This window comes from Cervus elaphus, chromosome 9 (assembly GCF_910594005.1).
Source record: "Cervus elaphus chromosome 9, mCerEla1.1, whole genome shotgun sequence".
NCBI classification, from domain to species: Eukaryota; Metazoa; Chordata; class Mammalia; order Artiodactyla; family Cervidae; genus Cervus; species Cervus elaphus.
Window position 1 is genome coordinate 63,634,129 of NC_057823.1, and position 25,098 is coordinate 63,659,226.

At 39.3% G+C, this 25,098-nt stretch overlaps 1 protein-coding gene across 3 annotated transcripts in view; it reads right to left on the bottom strand.

Annotated features, from left to right (window-relative positions):
• Positions 1 to 7,139: 7,139 nt before the first annotated feature.
• The window catches only part of SLC36A2 (solute carrier family 36 member 2), a 57,563-nt gene continuing 39,604 nt past the window's right edge, over positions 7,140 to 25,098 (bottom strand). For all 3 annotated transcript variants that reach the window (XM_043913341.1, XM_043913343.1, XM_043913342.1), the window contains 5 exons: positions 23,484 to 23,702; positions 21,969 to 22,067; positions 16,043 to 16,209; positions 13,977 to 14,146; positions 7,140 to 10,975 (listed from right to left, as the gene is read on the bottom strand). In XM_043913341.1, the coding sequence (XP_043769276.1) occupies positions 10,704 to 10,975; positions 13,977 to 14,146; positions 16,043 to 16,209; positions 21,969 to 22,067; positions 23,484 to 23,702 (927 nt within the window). In that variant the 3' untranslated portion in view covers positions 7,140 to 10,703. The remainder of the gene's footprint in view (positions 10,976 to 13,976; positions 14,147 to 16,042; positions 16,210 to 21,968; positions 22,068 to 23,483; positions 23,703 to 25,098) is intronic.

A 25,098-nucleotide genomic window follows, 5' to 3' on the forward strand; every position in this document is an offset into this window, starting at 1 on the left:
GTAGAACTGCTGAATCATATGGTAGTTTTTTTTTTTAGTTTTTTGAGGAACCTCCATACTGTCTTCTATAGTGGCTGCAACAGTTTTACATTCCCACCAACAGTATACAAGGGTTCCCTCTTCTCCACATTGTCCCAACATTTGTTTGGCAGTCTTTTTGATGATAGCCATTCTGACAGGTGTGAGGTGATATATCTCATTGTGGTTTTGATCTGTGTTTGATGATTAGTGATGTTGAACATATTTTCATGTGCCACTGGCCATCTGTATGTCTTCTTTGGAAAAGAAATGCATTTTTAATGGTTATTAATTTTTGCCTTTAAATATTTAACTCTTAGTAGAATCCTGGCTTTGTCACTGACTAGCTGTGTAGCTTGGCAAACTCACTTAACCTTTCTGTATCTTATTTTCCTCATTTATAAAATGAATAGAATAGTACTACCAACGTCAGAGGATTCTTAGAAAGATTAAATGAGTTAATATATGTACAACATTTAGAACAGTGCTTAGTATTTGATCAGCACCAAGAATTTATTACCATTTTAATACATTTTCAGAATGACTAGCTAGTTTTTCCAGCACCATATATTGAATAATCTTTCTCCTATTTTACTTGAAAGGTTTCTCTTATCATATTAAATCAAATTTCTCTGTAGTTTGATCTGTTTTTGAATTTCCATTGGTTAGTCTTTTCTAATGCTAGCACCAAATTGTTTTAATTATGTAATATATTTAATACTTGATAAGAAAGGGCCACTCATTTTACCTTTTTCATATTTTAACTTTCTCCCCTCTGCATTAATTCTTCTAGATAACTTTAATAATCTTCTAACTCCCCACCCCAATGCTGAAATGTAGCTGGGCATTTTACTGAGATTAAGTTAGATTGATAGATTATATTGGGCAAAATGGTCATATTTACAATCTGAGTTTTCCAATCTAAAGTATGCATTACAACTGTTTATGCAAGTCTTAATTTATGCCTCTTAGCAGACTTTATTTTTCTTCACAGATATAGCACATTTAAAAAGCTTGTTTCTAGGTGCTTTTGTTTCCTATTGCTGTATATAGGATTTCTAATAACTCCTTTTATTTACTATTATTATTTTTAGACTGAGGTGACATGATTTAAAACATTATATAAGTTTCATGTGTACAAGAGTGTTTCTACTTCTCTATACACTACAGCATGCTCACCACCAAAAGTTTAGTTTTCTTCCTAACACAGTTGTAGCCATTTATCCATTTGGTCCTCCCCCACCCCCCACCCCGCAACTGGAAGCTACTAATTTTTTCCCTGTATCTATGCATTTGTATTTTTTTGTCCAGTTTGTTTTTTTCATTTTGCTTTTATTAGTTTTTTATGTTCCACACATTAAGTGAAATCATAGGGTATTTGTCTTTCTCTGTCTTATTTCACTTAGTATAATATCCCCAAGGTCCATCTCACAAATAGCAAGATTTCACATTTTTTGGTGGCTTAGTAGTATTCCATTGTATATGCATACGTGTGTACTAAGTTGCTTCAGTTATGTCTGACTTTTTGCAACCCTATGGACTGTAGCCTGCCAGGTTCCCCTGTCTGGGGGATTCTTCAGGCAAGAATACTGGAGAGGGTAGCCATTCCCTTCTCCAGGGGATCTTCCTGATCAAGGGATGGAACCACATCTCTTATGTCTCCTGCACAGGCAGGCAGGTTTCTTTACCACTAGCACCACCTGGGAAGCCCTCTACTGTGTATATATACCACTTATTCTTCATCCATTCTTGGCTATATCTTGGCTATTGTAAATAACAGCACAAGGGTTCATTTATCTTTTCAAATTAGTGTTTTTATATTGTTTGGATATACGCCCAGAAGTAGGATGGATGAATCATATGGTAGTTCTTTTCTTAATTTGCTGAAGAATCCCCATACTGTTTTCCAAAGTGGGTGTACCAATTTAATTCCCATCAATAGTGCACAAAGATTTCCTTTGCTCTACTTCCTTGCCAAAATGTGTTATTTCTTGTCTTTTTTATAATATTCTTTTTTAAAAAAATAATTTTTATTTATTTATTTTTGGCTATGTTGGATCTTCGTTGCTGCATGGGTTTTATTCTATATCTTGGCTATTGTATCTTGGTTGCCATATCTTGGTTATTGTAAGTAACAGCACAAGGGTTCATTTATCTTTTCAAATTAGTGTTTTTATATTGTTTGGATATACGCCCAGAAGTGGGATGGATGAATCATATGGTAGTTCTATTCTTAATTTGCTGTAGAATCCCCATACTGTTTTCCAAAGTGGTTGTACCAATTTAATTCCCACCAATAGTGCACAAAGATTTCCTTTGCTCTACTTCCTTGCCAAAATGTGTTATTTCTTGTCTTTTTTATAATATTCTTTTAAAAAAATAATTTTTATTTATTTATTTTTGGCTATGTTGGATCTTCGTTGCTGCATGGGCTTTATTTTAGTTGCAGACTGGGGGCTACTCTTGGTTTCAGTGTGGGGGCCTCTCATTGTGGTGGCTTCTCCTATTGCAGAACATAGGCTCTAGGGCACGTGGGCCCAGTAGTTGTGGTTCTTGGGCCCTAGAACATTGGCTCAGTAGTTGTGGCCCACAGGCATGTGGGATCTTCCTGGACCAGGGATTGAACCCATGTCTCCTGCTTTGGCAGGCAGACTCTTTACCACTTAGTTACCAGAGAAACCCCTATAATAGTCATTCTGACCAGTGTGGTGATATCTCATTGTGGTTTTGATTTGCATTTTCCTAATAATTAGTGACACTGAGCATCTTTCCATGTACCTATTGGTCATTTGTGTATCTTTTTTGGAAAATATCTATCTAGTTGTTTTGCCCATTTTTAAATGGGTTGTTTGTGTTTTGTTGTTGTAGTTTGAGTCATATGAGTTCTTTATATATTTTGGATATTAAACTCTATTGGATACATCATTTGCAAATATTTTCTCCCATTCAATTGGTTGTCTTTTCTTTTTGCTGACAGTTTCCTTTGTTGTGCACAAGTTTTTCAGCACTTGTCATACCAATTATTTTTGCTTTTGTTTTCCTTGCCTGAAGAGACATATATAGAAAGATGTTGCTAAGACTGATGTCAAGAAATGTATTGCCTATGTTTTATTTTAGGAATTTTGTAGTTTCAGGTCTTATATTCAAGTCTTTAATCCACTTTGAGTTGATTTTTGTGTAAGACAAAGGTCTAGTTTTATTTCTTTCATGCAACTGTTTATGGAACATTATTGAATAGACTATCTTTTCTCTATCGCATGTTTTTTGTTCTTTGCTATAAGTTAATTGCCTATGTATGTGTAAGTTACTTCTGGGCTCTCAATTCTGTTTCATCACTCTATGTATCTGCTTTTCTGCCAATACCATACTGCCTAGATCACTATAACTTTGACACATAATTTGAAATCAGGGAGTGTACTATCTCTAGCTTTATTCTTTTTTTCTCAGGATCATTTTGGCTATTCAGTGTTTTCTGGTTCCATATAAATTTTAGAATTTTTTTCTTTTTCTGTGAAAAATGTTGAAATTTTGATAGAGATTACATTGAATCTGTAGATTGCTTTAGGTAATAAGGACATTTTAACAATGTTAATTCTTCCAATCCATGAGTATGGAATATTTTTCCACTTATTGTGTTTTCAATTTAATAATGTATGATAGTTTTCAGGTCTTTCATCTCCTTGTTTAAATTTATCCCCAGGCATTTTTTCATTTTTGTTGAGATTGTAAATGGGATTGTTTTCTTAATTTTTCTTTCTGTTAGCTCTTTTTTAGTGTATAGAAAGGCAACAGGCTTTTGTATATTGGGTTTGTATCCTTCAACTTTATTGTATTTGTTATTTCTAATAGTTTCTGGTGGAGCCTTTAGGGTTTTGTCATCTGCAAATATTGACAATTTTACTTCTTCCTTTCCAATTTGGTTGCTTTTTTTCTTGCCTAATTGCTCTGGCTAGGACTTTCAATCCTCTTCTGAATAAGAATGGTGCACCTGGGAATCCTTGTTTTGTTCCCGGTTTTAGTGGGGGTGGTTTTCAGGTTTTTAATCATTAAATTTGGTGTTAGCTGTGGGCTTGTCATATATGGCTTTTATCATGTCTAGGTTCATCCCTTCTCTACCCACTTTATTGAGTGTTTTTTAATTTTTAATCACAAATGGGTGTTGAATATTGTTGAATGCTTTTTCTGCATCTATTGAGATGATCATATGGTTTTTAATCCTCCATTTTGTTAATGTGATGTAGCATGCTGATTGATTTGCAGGCATTGAATCTTCCTTGCATTCCTGGAATAAATCCCACTTGATTATGGTTTATAATTCTTTTGATATATTGTTATTATGTGTCTTGGAAAAGGTCTTCTTGCATTAAAGTAAGTAGGTTTTCTCTTTACCTCATGGACTTATATATCCACCTCCTTCCCCACGTTTTGCACTGGCATTCTTTGGCATTGCCTTGCCAAAGAATGCTCAAACTACTGCACAATTGCACTCATCTCACATGCTAGCAAAGTAATGCTCAAAATTCTCCAGGCCAGGCTTCAACAATACGTGAACCGTGAACTACCAATTGTTCAAGCTGGTTTTAGAAAAGGCAGAGGAATCAGAGATCAAATTGCCAACATCTGCTGGATCATCAGAAAAGTAAGAGAGTTCCAGAAAAACATCTATTTCTGCTTTATTGACTATGCCAGAGCCTTTGATTGTGTGGATCACAATAAACTGTGGAAAGAGTTGGGGAAGAGATGGGAATACCAGACCATCTGACCTGCCTCTTGAGAAATCTGTATGCAGGTTAGCAAGAAACAGTTATAACTGGACATGGAACAACAGACTGGTTCCAAATAGGAAAGGGAGTACATCAAGGCTCTATATTGTCACCCTGCTTATTTAACTTATATGCAGAGTACATCATGAGAAATGCTGGACTGGATGAAGCACAAGCTGGAATCAAGACTGCTGGGAGAAGTATCAATAACCTCAGATATGCAGATGACACCACTCTTATGGCAGAAAGTGAAGAAGAACTGAAGAGCCTCTTGATGAAAGTGAAAGAAGAGAGTGAAAAAGTTGGCTTAAAGCTCAACATTCAGAAAACTAAGATCATGGCATCTGGTCCCATCACTTCATGGCAAATAGATGGGGAAACAGTGGAAACAGTGACTGACTTTATTTTGGGGGGCTCCAAAATCACTGCAGATGGAGATTGCAGCCATGAAATTAAAAGATGCTTGCTCCTTGGAAGGAAAGTTATGATCAACTTAGACAGCATATTAAAAAGCAGAGACTACTTTGCCAACAAAGGTCCATCTAGTCAAGGCTATGGTTTTTCCAGTAGTCATATATGGATGTGAGAGTTGGACTATAAAGAAAGCTGAGTGCTAAAGATTTGATGCTTTTGAACTGTGGTATTGGAGAAGACTCTTGAGAGTCCCTTGGACAGCAGGGAGATCCAACCAGTCCATCCTAAAGGAAATCAGTCCTGAATATTCATTGGAAGGACTGATGTTGAAGCTGAAACTCCAATACTTTGGGTACCTGATGCGAAGAACTGACTTATTTGAAAAGACTCTGATGCTGGGAAAGATTGAAGGCGGGAGGAGAAGGGGACGACAGAGGTTGAGATGGTTGGATGGCATCACCGACTCACTGGACATGAATTTGAGTAAACTCTGGGAGTTGGTGGTGGACATGGAGGCCTGGTGTGCTGTAGTCCATGGGGTCGCAAAGAATTGGACGCGACTGAGCAAGTTCTCAGCTATCATTTGCTTAATAAACTCTGCTCCCTTCTCCTCCCGGGATATCCATTATCCTATTATCAACCTTCCTGAAAAGCACTGGAGAGTTCTTATAGAATTGCGACTGAACTGAAATTAACTGAAATATCTTATTTCCCTTTTCTCTTCTACAGGTGTCATTTCTAGATTTTTATCTTCAAGCTAACTCTCTGTTCCATAACGTCTGCTCTATTAACAATGCTTTTTAATGTATTTTTCATTTCATTTACTATGTTCCTCAGCTCCAGAATTTCTATGTGATTCTTTTTTAGAGTTCCAGTCTCTTTGGTAAAGTACTCCTTCTGAGTTCATTAAACTGTCTTTATGTGTTTTCTTGTAGCTTGCTGAGCTTCTTCATGACAGCTATTTATCAATTAGATTGCAATATCCCATCACTTGTCTATGGAGAAATATCTTTGTCTCTTTTTGGTGGTATAATGTTATTGTGGTTCTTCATGGTTCTTGATGAACTGTCCCTCTACCTGCACACTGAAGCTAACGTTAGAAGTTAAGAGTCCTTTCTTTTGTTTTCAGGTAGGTGGCACCATAACGCAAGGTTTTGGTCTCTCTTAACTTGAGCTGCCCCTGGTTATATTTGAGAGTTGGCACTTTGCAGTCTTTGCTAAGAGGTGCGGCTCTCTGCCTTTGTTATTGTTCTTGTGGCTCTGGGGTCCTTACTGCCTTGCTTCTGCCAGAGCCACTGTTGTCACCAGGATGGTGGGCTCTTCCCTAGCATCTGTGATCCCGAGTTGCAGGATCTGCTGCTGTGGTGGTGGGTGCTGGGGGGCGGGGAGCGGGCGGTGCACTGAGCTGGGGTCTTGCAGGTGCCTCTACTGTATCTGGTGTTGTAAGGTTTGAGGGCTCCACCATTGCAGATGAAGTGGAGGACAGGCCTCCTGACCACAGCTGTACCAGCAGCCATAGGTAACTGGGTAACAGTTACAATGGGGCCTGGGACCCTATCCCTCGAGCTACTGAGGCATGCATGACTCCAGCTCATCGCCTTCATCTGCAGATACACCTCCCCTTCTGCTATTGGGTTCTCTGAAGATGTGGACTTAGCTGCCATGGTCAAAAGACCGGGATTGCAGGCACCAACTCTGCTGTTCCCTTGGTTCTGCCTCTTCTTTGTGTTTCTGTCTACCCACCTTTAGGTATACAGATGTGTAGAATTCTCCCTTGTCTTGTGTGTTGGGCAGAGGCACCTTTATTAAGTTGTGGATGTTTGACTGGTTGTACAGTGAAGGGAAGAGAGGGTAGCTCCCCAGTCCTCCATATTGCTGATATCACTCTACTCATTTCATTTTTTGATGACAATCAGTATTCAGGAAAGGGGATGATTTTGCAGATTTTGTTTCATTACTTTTATTTTGCTGATTCCTTTTGTGTCTAACAGCATTCAGTTAATTTTTCTGAGCTTTCCAGTTAATTGTACTGCAAATATTTCTTTCTTTCCAAAACTTATACCTTATATTACTTTTTGTGTTAATAACATAATGATATCAAACATCCTTTTCTAATTTCACTTCGTTGAAACTGCTTTTAGTGCTTCACTGTTAATTATGATGCTGCCTCAGAAATCACTTTCCTCCTCCTTCCCAGATCATGTTATTTCTTATCTTTTTATAATACTGAGTTTTCTTTGAAAGTCAGAATTACATCATGAAATTCTATTATTTTCTCTTCCCTGATCTCTAGAGCTACCTACTGTAACAGATTTATTAATGTCAAATCATTTTTGCATTCATAGGAAAAGCTCCATGATACACTGTTCTTTTAATATGCTGCTAGATTCTATCTGCTATTTTTAAAAGATGCTTGTATTTATGTTTATATTTGGTCATGCTTTTTTATGTGTGTTTTGTCAGATTTTGATATCAGAATCAGGATTTTTTACATAAAAAGCAGGGAAGACTTTCTTCTCTCTCTAGGCCTGAAAAGAGTTTAAATACTATCAGGCAGGATTGAAGGGTGGCTAGGAAATTCTGCTTTGCTCCTGATTTACCATACAGTCTCCTGAAACCCCTCCTCAGTTCATAGCTGATTTATTACTTATAGGGAAAGGCTGTGGCATTTCTAATTTTTCAAAATGTGTAATCCACTGGACACATTTTTCCTATTTTTACTTTAACCACCATCATTCAAAGGTCTCTCCTGGGGTCTACAAAGCAATGAGGAGTGTTGGGGTACAAAAGTTTCAGTCTTGACCCATTTGTTACTACATGTTTGATCGTCAGCAAGTTACTCAGTATTTCAAAGCCTATTTTCATAACTAGGAAATAAGAACAATGACACTACACACCTCAGAGTTTCACTGTAAGGATTACATGAGATAATTACATGCAAAACACTTAAGACATGCTCACTGAGGGATGGAAGAATTTTCTCTGATCCTTGATTCAAAAGCAAGCTCCAAAAATTAAAGAATCAGTAGGGTGGTAGGAAGGCGGAAGGCTGTGTGTATGTACTGTATTGAACAATTAAAAAAATTTAATACCCCCAACACTCACACAATTCTAATAGTTGGTATCATTAGTGTTGCTGACAACTACTACTAAGTCTCCCCAGATTGCTTTTATTGCTTATATCAGTGTTGCTAAATTTATTTTTTCTTTCCAAGATTCAATTTTAGCCAGATTTTTCTATGACAAGATTAACCTGATTCTCTTATACAGTAGGGGCTTGTCCTTGAAGAATGGGAATGACCATTTTTTAATAACAGAGAAAACAATCTTTAACTTAGCAAGGTTGGGTAGAGTAATAGTTGAGCAGAGTGGAAGAGACAAGTTCAGAGAGAAGAAGATCACATTGCAAAGGCTTTGAACCAATCAGTGGCAGTACTCTGGGTCTTCTACATTTCTGATGTAGATATGACACCCAGATCTCTGGCCAGGTGGGCAGTGGACCACTGCATAGATTATGAGTGTCCATCTCCCAGCAGGTACTCTGCAGACTATGAGATCTGGGTGGGGAGCTTGTGTTCATGAAGCACTTTCTGGAATTTAGCAGGTAGAAAGTAACACACAAAAAAAGGAGACCAGGACTTGGGAATTGGGGTAGACACTCCCCTCAGCCCTCCATACCTTCCCTAGACTGCAAAGGTAGGATGATGGATAAAAATAAATAAGAAAGGGCTTTTGAAATTGTTCTCTTAAAACTGAGGCTGAAATAAGCATGGGTCACTTTCCAAAACCACAGAGACTGTAATGAGAAACATTCTTACCCCTCACTGAACTACAAATCTGCCTACAACATATCATTTATCTAGATGCTTTTCCTCAATTTTAGATTTTAGGGGGAGGGAGGTAGCAGTCACCAACAGGAAGGTTGAAGTGATGTGTTGGGTTGATGGGCCCTTGGTTGCCAGCCAATGTCAGACATAAGAAAAGGCACGGGAATGTTGAGGCAGCAGGACTGAGTGGAAGAAGGGTCAGATTCAGTGCTGGGAGACCTAAGTTCTACTCAAAATCCAGCTCTAACGGTGTCACTGATGGAAAGTTATGCTCAGTACTCCAGAGCAGTTAGTGTCCCCCTGCCCTTATAAGGATCTATACAGTACTAACTCACTTGATGATCTGTCATTATTCCCCAGTGTACAGCAGACTAGCTTGAGGATAGAGATTCTTCTCTCACTTATTAGTGTTTCCCTTTTAGAGCAATGTATCAGTCAGCTTTAGCTGCATAAAACCTTCTACATCTTATGGCTTAAAACTAAAAACATTTATTATTTCTCATAATTCTGTGGCTCATCTGAGGAATACTTATGGTCTGGTCAACGTGATTGGGGCTGGATATAGTCTAGGATACTTCACTCACGTGTCTAGGATGTTGGCGGGCTGGCTGTTCTGGGAGATGGGGCTCAACTGGGATGATTCATTTCTGCTCCACACAGTCTCTCATCCTTCAGTAGGCTAGCCCTGGCTTCTTCACCTGGTGCTCTTGGCTCCACAGAGCATCATGATATAAGTTCCAATGCATGAGCCATCACCAGTCCTCTGCTTGCATCACATTCACTAATGTCCCGTTGGCCAAAGCAAGTTACAAGGCCACAACAGGATTCAAAGGGCAGAGATACAGATTTTACTTCTTGATGGGAGGAGCTGCAACATCACATTGACAGGAGGAATTTGTGGCCATTTTTGCAATCTATTACAAGAACTTTGAACTTTGCTTGGTGTGCGGTGGGTAAGCAAGAATGCTTGTTGCAAGAATTAAGAGGTTAAGAAAAACAAGAATCAAGAGGTAAATAATGAAATAGTGTCATCTTTTAGCTCCTGCCTACCCCCACCCCCCCACCCCCACCACTGGCACATCTACTTTCATGAGGACTGCTTTGTTGAGATCTTTGAACTGGGCCAAAACTTTATCTAGCTGTCAAGAAAGTTTATTGCCCTTGATTTAAATATGATGGCTCCTTGCTGTCTGACAGTTGCAGTTCGCACTGGACCTCTAGACCCTACCCACTTTGATGCTGGAGCTTTTCACACTTTGCTGGATTATGGATTATGTCCACTGGAAAAGAGGACACCCTTTGTCTACCAAATCACCATAGCCTTAGCAGGCTGCCCCTCCTTCTGTCAGTCGCTGCCTCTTGGATCCCCCCTGGTGGCTTCCTCTTGCATAGCCCCACTCAAGGTAAGAAATTCATTATGTGAACTGCCAAAAAGTTGGATGGAATCAAGAGCCTTCAGAGGGAGAGCTCTCAGTGTAGGGGAAAGCTAGAGATGGAAAGAAAAGAAATAAACACACAAAAATTTTTAAGTTACCACCTAGACCTTGTCTTGGTAAGTCCGTGCTTGTTTCACTGTGACTTAGCCCAGAGTAAGGTAAAGCCCCAAAATACAGATAATGCACATAAAAGAGATTTGTGTCTTTAAACGTCAGGGTGCTGGTGGAAAGAAGCAGTGCCATATTCACTGAATAAAAACAGTGGAGTTGGAAAAGGTGAGAGGGCTTCCTGACTGGATCAGCTCGTCTAGGGCCTGGTAGGTCCCCATCACAAAGCCCACGAAGCCCAGGATGCTGATCAGGGTGTCCTTGACGATGGTGACGGGGCTCAGACCCTCTGAGTAGTAGGTGGTGATCTCCAGGAGGGGTGGGATGATGAGGGCCAGGGCACTGCCACTCAGGGAGCCCACCAGGGAGAGGACCAGGTCCAGGCGGGGGATGAGGATAGCCAAGACGCCTGCAGGAGATGATACAGGATAGATGGAACTTCCTGGGCTTAGCCAAAGTCTTAAAGTTTGCTTTAAAAATCCTCTAATTATAAAACATATACCAATTGTTTCTTACACATACAGCTACATAAAGAAAAGCTGAAACTCCTATAATACGGCGAACCACATTCATTAAAGGTTACACATTAAAATTTTAGTGTGTCTCCTTTCAACCATATTTCAAATACAGACATTAATATTATTGAAAAGAAAAACTTTCCCTCTTCCCATTTAGATTCAGCGTTTGGAGGTCTGCGAATTTAACTGACAACAGGCAGATTAACAGGAGGAAAGACAAGGTTGATTTAGGGCTAGGAAGCCTTTATATGGGGTTTCCTAGGCCACACAGTAGTAAAGAATCTGCCTGCCAATTCAGGGGATGCAAGAGATATTCAATCCCTGGGTCAGGAAGATCCCCTGGAAGAGGAAATGGCAATCCATTCCAGTATTCTTGCTTGGAAAATTAAATGGACAGAGGAGTCTGGTGGGCTGCAGTATATGGGGTCACAAAGAGTCGGACATGACTGAGCAACTGAGCACATACACACATACACACAGCCTTCACAGGAACTGGGCCCCTAAACAAGGACAGGGGTTCATACACCCACTTCAAAAGAGGAATGAAAGTGGGGGAGAGCGTCCAAGTTACTTAATTAAATTAGTCTGTGATGACGGTGTCTCTCTGATTGAAAATCTCCCAGAAAGTGGATTTATGGTGCCTGTATTTTTCAAAATATTCTGCTTAATTCACTAAGGACATTTAGATAAGGTTTTTTCCCCATGGCTGCTTGTACTAATGCTTTTAGTTTAAGATAATTTTCATGCCACAGAGGTACATTTCAAATCTCTCCATGTTTAATGATTAAGCTCTTCCTTAATAAATAACACTAAATAACAGTGCTGGGAACTGTCCCAGCTGTTTGGAATATATCAATGTACAAAACAGACAAAGAAACCCCTTGCCTTTGTGGAACTCATGTTAATAATTAACAAGACTACAAACACCTCTTACTTGCAAACAATTAGAATGTGTAACTACTCACAGGAGAAAGGGGGTCTTCAGTGGGAACAAGATCACAGGGTTCCTTTAAAGGAGTATCTTCTCCAAGTTTTACATACATGTCATAAAATGTTTAACAAAGAAACACTAAAAGCTAAAGATCTTGACATTATATGATTTATATATTTTATATAAATTTTATATAAATATATATTTATATAAATATATATAAATATAAATTATATATATAAATTATAAATTATATGATTTATATATTAGAAAATATATAAGTTTTTTGTATGATGTTTTATAGGCCTGGGCTTTTACATTTTTTATTTCACTTGATGGACAATTTTCCTGATTACAAACAAAACACAGAAGCCTCCCCCAGGTCTGCTAGGATGGAGTGTGGTATAACTGCACAAATCAGGACTGGAAGGCATGATTCTCCCTGTGTGGCCTTGAGTTAAGCCTCCAACTGGTTTTCAGCTTTTTTCCTCATCTGCCAAATGGGGATGGTGTCTATCCTGTTAGCTATTATTGTTCATACTGCAAATGGTTTTAAAGTCTTAAAGAAGTTAATTCATGCAAAGCACTCAGAAAAGTTATTTTTATTATTACCTCACCATTACTTTATTATTTGTTTTTCTTTTTTCTTTTGACCATGCCGTGTGGCATGCAGCATCTTAGTTCCCTGATCAGGGATCGAAATGGGCTAACTCTGGGAGATGGTGAGGGACAGGGAGGCCTGAAGTACTGCAGTCCATGGGGTCACAGAGTTGGACACGACTTGGTGACTGAACAACAGGGGTTAAACCTACGGTGGAAGCATGGATTCTTAACCATTGGACTGTCAGGGAAGTCCCTACTTTATTATTTTTACTTGTTTGCAAGTAATTGTTTGCATACATACTGATTGAAAAGAAAGTGAAAGCATTAGTCACTCAGTTGTATCCGACTCTTTGAGACCCCATGGACTGCAGCCCGCCAGGCTCCTCTGTCCATAGAATTCTCCAGACAGGAATATTGGAGTGGGTTGCCATGCCCTTCTCCAGGGGATTTTCCCAACCCAGGGATCAAACCTGGGTCTCCCACACTGCAGGCAGATTCTTTACTGTACTGATTGGGGCAAATGCAAAAGCTTAAGGAATTGTTATCTTCATATCTAAGGCAAATTCACTGATCTTTCTGGAGTCTCTAATATCCTGTATGGTGGTGTCCCTGCCTCCGAGGACAAACTGGGAATAAATGATTTCAAAGGAAGAAAATCGGTGTCCCGTGATTTATATAAGCTGATCTAGCACAACAAGAATCACAATTAAAAGGAACCTTAGGGACAGCGGGGCCAGGGCACACACAATGCAGACATCTCTATCATCTTCACCCCCGCCAAAATACTAAAGGTGAGGGGCACCCTGGATCATAAGGCCTAGGGCACAAGGAGGGCTGCCACTGGCCACCATTTTCAACCTCTGTCCTGGAGGTAAACTGTGATGGGTCTGAACTGAGATGACTTGGGCTCAAATCCCACCTCTGGCAATTCCTGCCCAATTGCTTCTCACTCCCTCCTTCAGCTTTCTCGTCTATAAAGTAGAGTTTATCACAGTACTACCTCATAAGAGTTCCTGCAAAGACTGAAGAAAATATTATGAAATATAGGAGGAAAGAGCTTAGCTCAGAGGACAGCACACAGTAGGTGTTTAATGAAAGTCAGTTCTTTTGTAATTATTATTTGATAAGTTGTTATTCCCTCAAGCTGGACACCAGTAAATCTATCTAATTAGGTAGATGTAAGAATGAAGTTATTCCTCAAGCTTAAATAAAATGAATTACTACTTGGAAAGTCTTAGAATGGCTCCAGAAATACAGTTACAGTATGCAATTAATGCTGGTTATTGTGACTATCGTCTACCATCTGGCTGATTCCTGATAGCCCTCGGGAAAAACCAGGCGCTCTGCCTTCCACTCACATGTCAGGCTGACCATGGCGAGGCGAATGAACAAGTCCAGAGGCAGTGCCCAGCGTTTCGACATGTGGGAGGTGGCGAAGGGAATGATGATTTCCGCAGGGACGTAGAACTGCAGGGCGTAGGTGCACAGGATTCCAATGACGTAGAGGATCTTGACTGACTGGTACAGCCTGCAGGACAAACCAGAGCAGTGCTCTGACACCTGGAATCTTTGTACATTAACCTCTGACCTTGGAACCGTCCTGTGGGCAAACGTTTCCTTGTCTGAAAATGATGGGGCGGGACCACCTACAAGAGGAAGTCACAGTAGAGCATGCAGTGGTAAGACACTGAATCATGCAGATTCAAATGGAAGCAGTTGAGAGGGTTACCTCTAAAAAGAATCTTGAGTATGGGTATAAATAACACCTTCACAAACCATTATCACTTGATGTTGGGTTCTAGATTTTAGAAAAGAGAAGTTCAGGCCAGGTACCTTGCTCAGGGAGATACAAGTGATAAGTAGTGAAGACCTGGGTCTAAAAGATCTGGTCCTCTGTCTGTTCTTAGGAATTCTCTGGATCCCTCAAAACTTTTGGCATATCAACAAAAAATTCAAGCAGGCTGAAAGAACTGCAGAAAAAGAGGGTTGTGTGGGGTTGAGGGATAAAAGAAGAGACAGAGTTACTTAGAGGCCTCAGGCTAGGGGCAGAGAGACCACATGATGGGAGTGTTGAGTGTTATTGATGCCTTTTATGACCTACAGAGGTAAGGCTTTTCCCCTTTAGTTCAATAATGTGGTAGATGCATCTGGCCTGTTTAGTAAACCTGTCTGTGTATACTCAGTCCATTACTTACAAAGGCTAACTTTCATATTTCTGGGTTTCTTGCTTATACTAGTTCTGTTGCCTGGAACACCCTCTCTACTCCCTTTCCATCTGTGCAGTCCCCACCTATTTTTTGAAATTCCCAAGGAAGCACTACAAGCCAAATGCCTTTAGACATATCCAACTTGATCCACATGAGAACTCTGTTTTTTAGAAGAGGAAAAGGAGGGTCAGAGAAGTTAAATAAACCACCCATGACCATAAGCTGGGGGTTGGTGTAACTGGGACCTGGATCCAGGGTGTTGCAGTTGTCCTTGTTTGGATGGAGCCATCTCATTGGACAGGACGATCCCCTGTACTCCCACTCCAATGTACTTTCTCTACTGGGGAGTCCTCAAGGCCTCTCCACTATTCCGGAGGGCTTCTTTTTCCATTCCTGAGTTACATTTGTGTACATACAGTATCCCTTCCCCATTTCCATTGAATCATGAGCTGAAAAGATCATGAAGCTCAAAATTATAGTCTACTCACATCAATACCCTCCACATCCCCATGTGTCTACACTGGCATCTGCATGTAATCGGGATACAGTAATTGCTTGATGAATGATATTGATCAGCTTGGGAAAGGAGCAGCATTTAGATAACTTACGTCTCCAAGTGACCCTTCAAAAGACAGGTATCTTGTAATGAATGACATGCCTCAGTGTGGGAGAAAAGGATGCATAATGTGATAGGGGTTCATCTATCTATTGAGATACTGCATTATTGAAGTCTGGGTCAGCTAACTGTTGTATGAATTGGGTCACTTAAATATAAACATTTTCCAGATTCCAATGGTCCTCCCTCGTTAGTTCTTGTTTTATTACCTTTTTATCCTAGCTACTCTGTAAGACTTGGTAGTACAGCCTTAGTAAATGTAATTGCAGCTGCCCACTGGCTCCTCTCTCTGCCTCTTGGCCTCTGTGCCCCTTCCTTTCTCTCCTTAGGTGACCAAGGACTCTGACTTTCCCCCTAACTTCCTAATTCACTTCCTTCCCCACACTAAGCTATCAAGGCCTCACTCAACATGGGAGGCTGTTGTTGAAGAAGAGCTCCCTGGACAGAATCTAGAGCCCAGGGTTCCAGTGACAGCTCTGCTTCTCCTTGTGGACGCCCTCCAGGCCTCAGTTTGCCTTCTGTGGAAGGGAGGAGAAAGTGACCTAGATGTTCCTGTGCCCACTGGCCCTGAGTCCCCACCACCTGAGACCCATGGAGTTACCAGCAGTTGGGCAGGTTAAGGGTTATGCTGGCCTTGACATCGTCTCCAAACCGCAGGTAGCCCAGAGTCCCGACACTGATGTAGAGGGCAGTAATGATGGACATTCCCAAAGACAGGATGACTGGGAAGCGGCGGGCATCCTTCATCTTGTTTTCCAAGGGCAGAACCTATAGAAATATCACAATGTAAGAAGAAAGGAGGAGAAAGAGGAACATGGGCATCAAGAGGAAGGCATGCCATTTCTGGGAGTATGTACACAGAATCAGAAGTAGGAACATGCACAGAAATTTGTACACCTACATTCATAGCAGCATTATTCAAAGTAGCCACAAGTTCGAGGCACCCCAAATGTCCACTGATGAAGGAATGAATAAACAAAGTGTGGTCCATACACACAATGGAATATTATTCAGCCTTTAAAGAAAGGAAATTCTGATATATGCACCAACATGCCCAACTCTTGAAGACATAAACTAAATGAACTAAGCCAGTCACAAAAAGACAGATACTGTGTGATCCCACTTATTGAGGTAACTGAAGTGAGAAAGTAGACTGGTGATTCCCACAGGCCAGGGGAGGGATAAGTGAGCAATTATTGTTTAGTGGGTACACAGTTTTGATTTTGCAAGATGAAAAGAGATGGATGGTGATGATGGTTGTACAACAATACGAATATACTTTATGTCATTGAACTGTACACTTACAGCTCAGGAAACTCAAGCAGGGGCTCTGTATCAACCTAGGTGGGTGGGATGGGGAGGGAGATGGGAGGGAGTTTCAAAAGGGAGGGGATATATGTATACCTATGGCTGATTCATGTTGAGGTTTGACAGAAAACAGCAAAATTCTGTAAAGCAATTATTCTTCAATAAAAAATAAATTAATTTAAAAAAAAGTTAAGATGGTAAATTTTAGGTACATTTTACCACAATTAAAGGAACAAAAGGAAAGGCAGGCCAGGAGTCACAAAATGATCCTGGGACCATTCAGAGGTGGAAGAGCCCTGCAGGTTGACCAGACCAAGGAGATCAACTCCCTGGGGTGGCCCAACCTGGCCAGCAAGTGTGCTTTGTTTGGCCACTGTTCGCAGTTTCATTAAGGTGCTGTAAGCATACTGCGTTATCTCTCTCTCACTGATTAAGACTAAAAGCCCTGGACAGAATATATTAAGCAACTAGCCCTGGACTCTGAAAAATATATAATAGAAGGTGAATTGCTCAAAACCAGTAAAAATGGCCATTATGGCAATGAGTTTCCTGATTTTTTTTCCTTCTTGTATCTCCTAGTTAAGGAGAGCCTGAATCCTAGAACTATGTTGTGGATGTGGATGGAAAAAAAAGCAAGCAGAAACCCTCTTTCTGGCTGGAAGACCTAAAATAGGGGTCCCTGTGGGATGGAGAGCATGGAGAGAGTTCTTATTATTCCTGCTTCCTTTTTACTCTCCAAGCCGTGCCCCCAAGGCAAGTCTCAGGCACAGAGCAACAGTCTGCTATACCAGTCATTGCAGTGGTTACCGAGGCACCTAAAAATCTGAGACACTAATTCTCTTGGAGCAGAGGAACAGGGAAAAGGTGCTCTGAGAGTCCAAAGAGTAAGAGGGGAATTGGATTGGCTACATAATTTGTGGGGCCCAGTGCAGAATGACAATGAAGAACCACTTGGTCAAAGCTCAAGAATTTCAGTATGATGAATTCAGGGCATTAAAACAAGAGTGGGGTCCTTCTAAAAGGCAGGGCCCCATGTGACCACACAGGCTGCACTGCACGCCCATGGAAGGAATCCCTATTACTCTTTCCTCTTCTCTTTACTGTTGGAGAAGGAAATGGTGACCCACTCCAGTATTCTTGCCTGGAAAATCTGGTGGATGGAGGAGCCTGGTGGGCTACAGTCCATGGGGTCGCAGAGTCGGACACGACTGAGCCACTTCACTTCACTTTACTCTTATTACTTGTACCTTTGAGAGAAGTCTAGTCACAAGAACTGGATAGGCATGTAGGGAGGCTGAAACCCTGACTTTCTAGCCAGAGGACCAGAAAAAGAAGCTGCTGAATGAGTGTGCAGCTCACTGGTGAGTGTGCAGGAAAACATGGAAAGGAGGGAGCCAGAGAAAGTGACCCTCTAAATCTGTGAATGAAATCTGGGCTCAGCCCTGAGCTGTACATGTGCAACTGATGTGAAGCATCAAAGGAAAGCTTTTGAGAACTAAACTATTGTGGGGACCACCATCTGGTCTCTGGGTAGTATAAAGGCAAGGTGAAGCCAAGTATCACTTTAAAGTCTTTGAAAACTAGTCTGATATTAAAACCATGGTCTAAGCTGTGACATGCTTATTGAACACTGAGGTTAATACATGGTCTGAACAAAACCAGTGTGAGGAGCAAACTGATCAAAGGTTTATACCAAACAAAGTACAGCTGAAGCTACCTCTGTTCTATTCCTTGCATCCTTGTCAAACCTGTAAATAAAAACTATGTATGAACAAATAAAATAAAACCATGATCTCCTGAAGATGGATCAGGACTTGTGGTCTGAATCTAATCAGATTGATTGCTTGTTAAAATAAAAGATCAATATTCTTCAGAGGATTTTAACATGCTCCAGATTCTCATAAAACGATATATGTATAGAATACAGTCTATAATTAATCAACATACAAAGAACCAGGAAAATCTCAGCACTTCTCAAGGGAAAAGATAACAAATCTCAATCCTAAAATGCTCAAATTATGGAAATATCAAAGACTTTAAAGCAATTATTATAACCAACTTCTGTGAAGTAAGGGAGAACACTATTGAAACAAATCAACAGATAAAAGTTCTCAGCAAAGAAGCTTAAAGAATAAGAACCAAAGAACCAAGCTGAAATTTTAGAATTGAGAACCCCTATTGAATGGGCCCAATGTAAATGACAGAACAGTCAGTGACTTCTTCCCTCTGTTGAAAATAGATCAACAGGAACTATTGAATCGGAACATAAAAGAGAAAAAAATGATTTTAAAAAACGAATAGGGCCTCAGAAACTAGTGGGACATAGATCAAAGTGTCTAACATTCAGGTCACTGGAGTCCCAGAAAGGAAGGAGACAGAGCTTGGTATAGAAAAAAATTTTGGAAAAGATAATAATAGCTGAAACTTCCCACATTAGGTAAATGACATGTACTTACAGATTCAAGAAACTAAGTGAAAATTAAATAGGACAAACTCAAAGAACACTTATCCAGACCATAAAATACTTCTGCTGAAAACCAAAGAAGATACTTCTAGAAAAGTATCTTGAAAGTAACCAGATAAAAACATCACAAAAGAGAAAATAGGAAAGATAAAACAGAAAACAAATAACAAAATGCAGGCCTTTAAACATGACAATTACATTAATTGCAAATGGTCTAACCATACCAATTAAAAGACAAAGATTGTGGTTGCCAGGGCTGGGTGAAGAGGGGAATGGAGTGTGATTGCTTAATGGGTAATAGGGCCTCTTTTAAGGGTGATGAAAATGTTTCAGAATGAGTGGTGATGACTGCACAATATTGTGAAGGCACTAAAAGTCATTGAATTATATACTTCAAAATGGTTAAAATGGTGAATTTCATCTTGATAAAAAATTAAGGGGATGGAAAAAAGATACATCACACAAATACTAATTAGGACAAAGCTGGAACTCTAATATGATGTGATTTTAAGATAAAGCTTGTGCCATCAAGGTATTTTGGTATTCATGAGAGGATAGACACATTGATCAATGAATCAGTATAGAAAGTCCAGAAACTGACCCATAATCATACACCAATTAGCTTTTTACAAAGATGCAAAGGTAATTCAAAGGGAGAGCAGTCTATTCAACAAATGATGCAGGAATAATTGGGCATCCTTTAAAAACTGAACTTCAACAACACTTTTAATGAAAATTAACTCAGAATGGATCATAGATCTAGATGTACAATGAAAACAAAATATTTAGAAGAAATAATAGAAAAATCATTGTAACCTTGGATTAGACACAGCATTTTAGAGAAAACATGAAAAGTAAGATCCTTAAATGAAAATTTTTGATATGTTGAACTTTATCAAAATTAAAACTTTTTCTCTAGAGAAGACATTGTTATGAGAATGAAAAGATAAGCTGCAGACTAGAGAAAATATTTGCAAATTACATGTCTAATAAGGGATTTGCATTTGGAATATACAAAGAATTTTTAAAGCTCAACAATAAAAGACAACAATTCAGTTTTTAAAAAATTCACAAAATATCTGAACAGGAACTATACTGAAGACAATATACAGCTATCAAATAAGCCCATAAAAAGAGGCTCAACATCATTGGTCATCAGTAAAATGCAAATGAAATTACAATCAAATACCACCACACACCTATTAGATTGGCTTAAGTTTAGAAAAACATTACAAATACAGGTAAGAACCAGCAAAGATACAAAGGAACTCTTAACTCTTATACATCTGGTGGTAATGCAAAAATGGTACAGCTATTCTGGAAATCTGTTTGGCAATTTTCTATAAAGTTAAACATACATTAGCATGTGACCTAACAAACCTATTCCTAGAGAAATGAAAACATACGTTTACACAAAGCCCTGTATAAAAATGCTTACAGTAACATTACTCATAATCATCAGAAACCAGAAACAACCTAAGTGTCCTTCAACAGGCAATAGATAAGCAAATCATGGTACTGCTCATACAGTGGATGCTCAGGGGTAGAAAGCAATCAGGTCCTGATGCATGCAACCATGTGGATACCTTACATGCAGCTAAGTGAAAGAAGCCAGGCTTAAAAAGTTACATACTATCTGATCCCATGTGGATAGCATTCTAGAAAAAATAAAACAATAGAGACAGAGAACAGAAGGTAAATGCCAGGCGTTAATGGGAGTGGGGGTAAGTGGATTACAAAAGGGGCAACACAAGGAAGCTTTTCATGGTGGCGGAATTGTTCTGTGTCCTGACTGTGGTACATCTATGACCCCGCATTTCTTGAAACTTACAGCAAGGTACATCAAATAAAAGTGAATTGTACTGTATATAAATTAATAGTAAATGTAAAAAACATAGAGGCACAAAGAGACACAGACTACTCGTTGCAAAATAAATGAGTCACAGGTGAGAAATGCATAGTACAGAGAATACAGTCAATAACTATGTAATATCTTTGAAGGGGAATATAGTCAGTAACTAAGTGATATCTTTGTATTGTGACATTATCTTAACTAGATTTATCATGGTGATCATTTTGAAACCCACAGAAATATCAAATCTGTTGTAAGTAACAGGAACATAGTGCTGTAGGTCAAATATAATTAACACTATATATGAAGGTTAAAGTGAATCATAAGTTCTCATCACAAGGAAAAATTTTTTTCTATTTGATTAATTTTGTATCTATATGAGATGATATATGTTCACTAAACTTACTATGATAATCATTTCATGATCTACATAAGTCAAATCATTATGCCATATACCTTTAAACAGTGCTATATGTCAATTATATCTCAAAAAATTGGATGAAAAAAATTATACACAGCCCTCTCCTTTTTCAAGTGTGGAAGCAGAGACTGTACAATATTCCACTGTAAATATACTGTACTTTCCATTTTAAACCTTTTTATGTTTCATAAATTCCTGTAACTTAAATTGTACACCTCCATTTATATTGATTTTTAAAGATTAGGAAACGTATGTTGATATGACGATAAATGTTTAATAAATGTATTGGGACAGGAATAAAACTATATCCTGACCATCCTAACCTCTCTGCTATACTAACCTACTTTTTCCTGCTGGTGAAAACGGACCCAAGTGAAGTCAGAGGTTAGTTCTCTTGTGCACACAGAAATCCAGAGCTCCTGGCTCCTGTTCAGAAGGGCACCCACAGCACCTGGGAAAGTCTACCGCAATTCAAACCTTACCACACCAATGCTTTCAAATGAAAAAATGGCTGTTCCAAAGAAGAGTGAGTAGGTCTTCCAATTTGCTACCAGTGGCAACTGGCGGGGGTCTGGAATTTCCTATAAGAGAGAGAAATATGATAAGACATTTACTCTTAAAGTATGTTTGGGCTCCCTTAAGAGGGGGCGTATTCTGAGAGTATACCTGAATTATAAGGACAAAAAGTTGAAAGTCAAGAAATTCATAAAACTTCAAAAGGAAGCAGGTGACAAAGTTGATTTTAACACTGCCCAATATCAAAGAGCCAGAGGAAAGAAAGATTGAGGTATTATCAGAGTATTGAAGTATCAGGATCTCATGGAGGGTGTCTAATCTATTAGAATTCTCCAGAAGAAAATCTTATACAACACAGGTTAGTACTAGTCTAAAGTGCCTAAGAACACTTGGCATGTACCAGTGGATACAGATGTTGGAAATCACTGTGACTACAGTTACAGTGATACTCTAGGGAGCCCAGAGTATAGTAAGTTAGCTAAGTATTAAAGTTCCCTTTTCTTCTTCAGTGAGCTATAAACAGAAGGAAAGTGTGTGGAATAAATATTTTATTAAAGTACCTTGTGATCTACTATGACAGATCAAAATGACAGAACCATTTCTCTAACCGAGCAACCTCTGGAATAGTCCAAAAATTAATCAGAAGTAGCTGTTTCATGGGAAATTCAATTTTGTAGAATCTATCAATATTGCTTTAAGACTTATCTGTGTTTATCCTAAAATATTTGGCTAATCTGTTACCTTTACTAAATTCTATGGACAATATAACTTTTTTCTTGTGACTTCTAAAAGAAGGAAACATCTGAAAGGTATTAGATATAATACCTTTCAGATGTTTTATAGATTATACTACCTGGGTCTTTTGGGTTTAAATTTCTATGTAGTCTTGTCTATTATAAAACAAAAATTAGAAAGGATAGAAAAGTAGGAAATTAATGGAAAATCAATATCCATAACTCAAATTCAAAGATGTGTGATTTACATTATGATAGCTTCATTTGTGGTCTTTCAAGACTCTCTATACCTATACAACTAAATATTAGTTGTCATTGTTTTCTCTTGAACTTCCTAGGGATAATTTTGGAATTACTTGGAACTGCAGCTAGGAGGATGTAGGACTAATTCAATAAAGTTTAACTCTGGTAGAAAATCTTGCTTTTTATTTGCCTTCTGCTGCTCTCCAACCATTATAGAAATGGTCTGTAGTTCATCAATCAAGATATTTTCCTTGCAAAGTAGTTTTTCTCCTAAAACCAGGATTTGACATAAAATGAGTATTGGAGAAGCCACGTGAAAGAAGAGATATCCTGAAGAATGAGAGTACACAGAGACATTTTTGTGGAAGAAATCCTACAATAAAGTGAGTTCTAAGCTACAGACTGAAGTGCATACATACCTACCCTTAGGGATGGTGCCAAGTGTCAATCTATCATTGATAAAATGCTCTGCTCATTGGAGGAGTCGGAGTTTGGTATGCTAACCTGGACGATGTACTGGACAATGATGATCAAGCTGATCAGCATGGTGATGTTGGCCAACAGGGAGAAGATAGTCAGGACCCTGAGGTTCCGGATGAGAACTATCAGTACCAGGAATGGCAGGAAGGTGAGCATGTAGAGTCGAGAGTCCATGGTGTGCGTCAGAATCACTGTCTCGTTGTAATGGCAGTTGTTGGTTGTGCTATTAATTGCTTCCACTACCTGGGAGAGGAGTGGGAAGAGCAATGGCCACATGATTAGCTCAGTGCCTGGCCCATCATCAGGCTCCCTCATAAACAGCGGGCATGTCTCACCTGTAACTCATCTTACAGTGAGTTAGAATGACTTTAGGACTTCTTATTGCAAATCTTTTGCATCACACTTCCTCAAGAGGAGCTGCAGAAATAACTTTAATAAGCATAAATGCCTAAACTTAGAGTGGCTCTTTGTTGGCTTTTGGCAACCTGGAATCCATTCCTCTTGATTTTGACTTATTTTTGGTGCATTCTCTCTCACCTGAATACAGCCTTGGTGGACTGTAAATCACAATCATGTGGCAGAGCCAAAGGACTGGCCCTTGACTCAAGCAGGGGCACTCACATCTCTCCCTGGAATCTGAATCTATAGCAAAATGACAAAAGGTAGAACTAGAAAAGGGCAAACATTACTTCTGACAGGGAATCCCTGAGGAGAGTGCTCATCAGTTCTACTATCAACATCTCCCTTGAGGGCCTAGTTCCTGTTCCTGTCCTTTTCTGAGACCCATTTTTTTTTTTTTTAAGTTTTCCCTGTCATTTTGGATGTTAGTCAATCTTGTTCCACTAAACTTATTTTCTGCTTAAGTTCTACTGAATCTGTTTCTTTTGCTTGTAACCAAAAAAGCTCATTGTTGTTTCTTAATTAGACTAACACTGACATTTTGAGTGAGAGAACTCTTCCTTGTGAGCATTGGCCCATTTGTTGCAGGACATTTAGTATCCTTGAATGCCACCCAACAGAAGCTGTTAGCATCCCCTAGTTATTGTGGCAAACATGGAATAGCCCCTTTACACTGTACAAATAGCCCCCTGGCAAAGTGGGGGTAGGTGGGAGGGTACCACCCTCCTTTGGAATCAGCATGACTCAATGGATACAATCTTATTGTGCAAGCAACACAATCCATTGCAGAACAATTAGAAACTGGAGTTAGGCAAGGAGAAAATGAAGAAGCAATGGTAATCTCAGTACCCATGGGTAGCATGGTGATGCTTTGCAATATATTCATCTACTCATGTTCTATGCAATATCACAGATTACATATATTACACACATCCTTTTTATTGTTATAAGACTGTAATTATAACTTATACTCTTATTTTGAAATCTCCTTTTCATTTAACAAATCATGAACACGTAAATCAACTGTCAAGTCTTGCTTTTTTTTTTTTTTTTTTGATTCCTCATTACAACAGGAAAAATACTTGGGAAATTAGCCAGGTATTCAAAGCCCGCCATAAATGGATGCATTCAACTGTGAAGGCTCTTCCTCTCCTAAGGCCCACATCTTCTTCTATAACCACTTGTACTGCCTTTCCTGAGAAAGTCCCACACATTCCTGCCTCCAGGTGTTTATTCCTCC